The following is a 3544-nucleotide window of genomic DNA, read 5'->3' as shown; positions in this document are numbered from 1 at the left end:
ACAAAATATTGAAATTTTATATAAAAAATATATAAAATAAAAATCAACTTTAGAAAATAAAAAATATAAATTATTTTCCCAAACCATTCTCTGACTGGTACCAGGCAAAACCCTCCAGTGCAGACATCCCACATATCTCCCTCCAAAAACAAAAGGCAAGGCAGTGAAACCAGGAAAATGGAGGACGTAATAACAGAAGCATCCCCTCCTTCAAGATTCTTAGAGGAAGATCTCAACACCTTCACACCCCCATCTCCACCCGTTACCCCTTTTCCCTCCCTCCACTTCCCCCAACACCAACAGCAACAACAACCCCTAACCCCCAAACTCCTCATCATAGCGCTCTCTCCCATTTCCCTCTCTCTCTTCCACCCCCGCCTCCTCCCTCCCTCCGTTCCCCTCCTCGCATCCCTTACACTTCCCAACACCAACCCCATCACTCTCTCTCCTCTCACTCCCAATTCCTTCCTTCTCTCTGTTCCCTCTTCAATCCCCTCACACCACTCCCACGCCATCGCTAAAACCCTAATTGCCCACCAAATCCGCCCCGATTCAGTCCTCATCTTTGATTCCCTTTATCCGTCAAATTATCGCGGCCGTCTGCCGTCTGATGAGGCGGTTGCCTTCAAGCTTGACACCTCCGCCGAGCGGAAGGCCGCCGAAGGGGAGATGATTCTAGAAGGACTTGAATATTACCCTTCTGGAAGCGTTGTGGATGGGCTTGCCGCTGCGTTCTTGGCCAGGTGCCAGCTGTTGAACCTCAGGGCGAGTTTGTGTGTTTCCTGGCCTGAGTTTGATCGTAGCGTCATGGCGTTGATTGAGCACTTGCTTCGGAACGGAGTGCTGCGTGGTTGCGATGGTTTGAGGTTTGGTAGTCAGGTCTTGAGGTTTGGGAGAAAAAAAGGGCGTGGGTTTGAGTCTGAGTTATATACTTGACTGTGACTGAATTTCTTTATAATTTTCTTTAAGGCATGGATTGCAGAACTTAAATTGTTGAATTTTTGGTTTGGTTGGAAAAGCAGATTTATTGATTTGCGATATAAGTTAGCTTTGGGCATAGTTGTGTTGAAACATTAGTAGTAGTTGCCTTCTTAGTCTATTAAGTTTTTTTGGTTTTGGTATGATTACAGGAACAGCAGTTAACAATGGAATTGTTATATTGGTGTTAAATTTTCAATCTAGGATTTTGTTCAACACTCAATTTTAGTTGGATAATTTTATTTTACACCTCTCAGCCTGTTTTGAATTGAAAACTCTCTCAATGCTACTGTTGTTGTGTTGTTTTCTGAGCTAATTGTTGTGTAGCCAATGGAAAAACTATTTTCTTGATGTTTGTTGAATTGAATGGATGATCTGTTATGTGCTGTGTACTTGAACTGATGGATTCATTAGCTTAGAAAATGAAATATTGGGCCAGAGTTTAAAAAAATTATGTTATCTGGTATATTGAACATAGCATCATCCATGTTGCATCTGCACTGTTCAAAACAACAGGGGAATTAAATATGGAACTCGGGATACTTTTCATCATGTTTGTCTTTTAAAACTCACAGTAAATAGGGAAAATAATAAAGAGATAGAAGAAGGTTCTAGTAATAATAAGGAGTGAATTTTATTGGTTAGATTCCAGTTAGAACCATTCTGTTACAGGAATTAATTACATACTCCGCTATAATTAGTCTCATAGGTGCACCACGTGTAACATTACTATTAGTCAAAACATCAGAATGTATCATTCTGACTCAAGGAGTTTTACCCCTTCTATCTTATGATGGTATCAGAAGCATTCATTTGAGGAAATTCCTCTTCCTTCTTCGTTTCTTTCAACTTTCATGGCTAAAGGCAACAGCAGTGCTGCTTCATCACAACCTTCCACTACTATCCCCAAATAATCCTCCCCTTGATCCCTCTCTTAATCCGTCCAGCTCTTACTATGTCCATCCCTCTTTGAATCCCGCCGTTCTAATCTTGAAGACGATCTTAACCGGCCACGATTATATCCCCCCCTATTTGTATTATCCTTCTTCTCATCTTAATGATTTTCCTTTTAATAAAGGAAGTTGCATCATAAATTAATGGCACCCAAACCCATTATATAGAATTCCCACAAATACTCTATAAGATACATCAAGTGAAAAAAGAAATGAATTTAATAATGATTTGAGAAAATGATCAACAACCACGACAAAAAAGTTTTGTCCCACTAGTTGGAATTGGTTATATGAATCAAACGATACTACTGAACAATATCATGTATCATGTCTATAATGAGATTGTTTATATATAGATCTCCTTTGACCATCTTATGTATGGTCTTTTAGGATCTTCTTCTACCATTATATTTTGTCGATCTTTTCACATGTCCAATCCCTTTGAGAAGAGATCTTATCATCTTTCTACAATAAATGTTACTCCAATTTTCTCTTTTATATTTTCGTTCTTCATTTTGTTCATACGTGTGTGGCTGCTCATCTATCTCAGTGTCTTCATCTCTACTACATTTAATTTATATTCCTGACATTTTGTTCTATATAACATAGCTGGCCTAATGATAGTGCAATAAAATTTTCTTGAAATTCTAAAGGTACTTCTTGGTGCAATAAAATTTTCTTTAAATTTTAAAGGTACTTTTTTGTCACATATAAAATCGGACGCATTCTACCACTTTGACTACTCCATTTGTATCCATGTTTAATATGAAGCTAGAAGAATTGTTGCATGGCCGTGAACGATGCAAACATTTTTTGGGGTGCCCTAATGATGTTACCCTCTTGGTAGTTGGTACTACTTGCTTCATAACTCCATGTCTCCATTTTGAGATAGATGGAAGCTGAAATAAGAAAAGCTATATATCGAACAAATGAAAGTCAATATGGATTAGAAATTTGAAGATGTCTGTTATGTAATTTTGCACGTTTACAGATGTTGAATTATAATCTTGTACTTCACGATCATGACTTTACCCCCAACGAATCTTTACTTTGCAAAACCAGCAAGAATCGGAAACAGTCAAACATGCGTGCATATTATTATTATTATTATTTGAAAAAAAATGGAAAAAGATATTGCTAACGTGCTGATTGACACTACAAAATATTTGGCGTGTGGAAGACAATAACCAATAACCCATCACTCTTGAAAAGAAGGCTTTTAATTTAGAGTTATGTTATTTTCACTCTCTTTTATAATTAGATGAAGTATGGAATTAATAGAATATGGTCATTATATCCAATTTAATAATGAAAAAGAGTGATTCAATTTAATGTTTACAGAGAAGTAAGTAGAACAATAACTTTTTTTTATCTTTAATTTGCGGCAAGAAAATGAGATTGATTATTATGTAATACAGAAAATTAAGATGATGCAAGCAAGATGGTTAAACCTAATATGTTCAATGTTGGACTGTTAAAACCTTTCTAAAACACTTACGACAGAAAAGCTGACAACAAAATTTGGAACATATTAGTTGGCTAATTTAATTTCATAAACATTAACCATAAAGTAGAGATTAGCTGTTATTGTTTTAGGTTTGGTGACTAGCCTT

General features: G+C 36.7%; 1 protein-coding gene across 1 annotated transcript; it reads left to right on the top strand.

Moving 5' to 3' along the window:
- LOC107643770 lies at positions 90–1359 on the top strand. The gene has a single exon (XM_016347506.2). It carries the CDS (start codon positions 178–180, stop codon positions 934–936), a length of 759 nt encoding a protein of 252 aa, XP_016202992.1. The 5' UTR covers positions 90–177; the 3' UTR covers positions 937–1359.

Source organism: Arachis ipaensis, chromosome B05 (assembly GCF_000816755.2).
Source record: "Arachis ipaensis cultivar K30076 chromosome B05, Araip1.1, whole genome shotgun sequence".
Taxonomy (NCBI): Eukaryota; Viridiplantae; Streptophyta; class Magnoliopsida; order Fabales; family Fabaceae; genus Arachis; species Arachis ipaensis.
This window is presented reverse-complemented; position numbering and strand designations above follow the sequence as displayed.

Excerpts from the sequence above, each read along its gene's own strand:
- LOC107643770 (XM_016347506.2), top strand. The coding sequence starts at position 178 with ATGGAGGACGTAATAACAGAAGCATCCCCTCCTTCAAGATTCTTAGAG.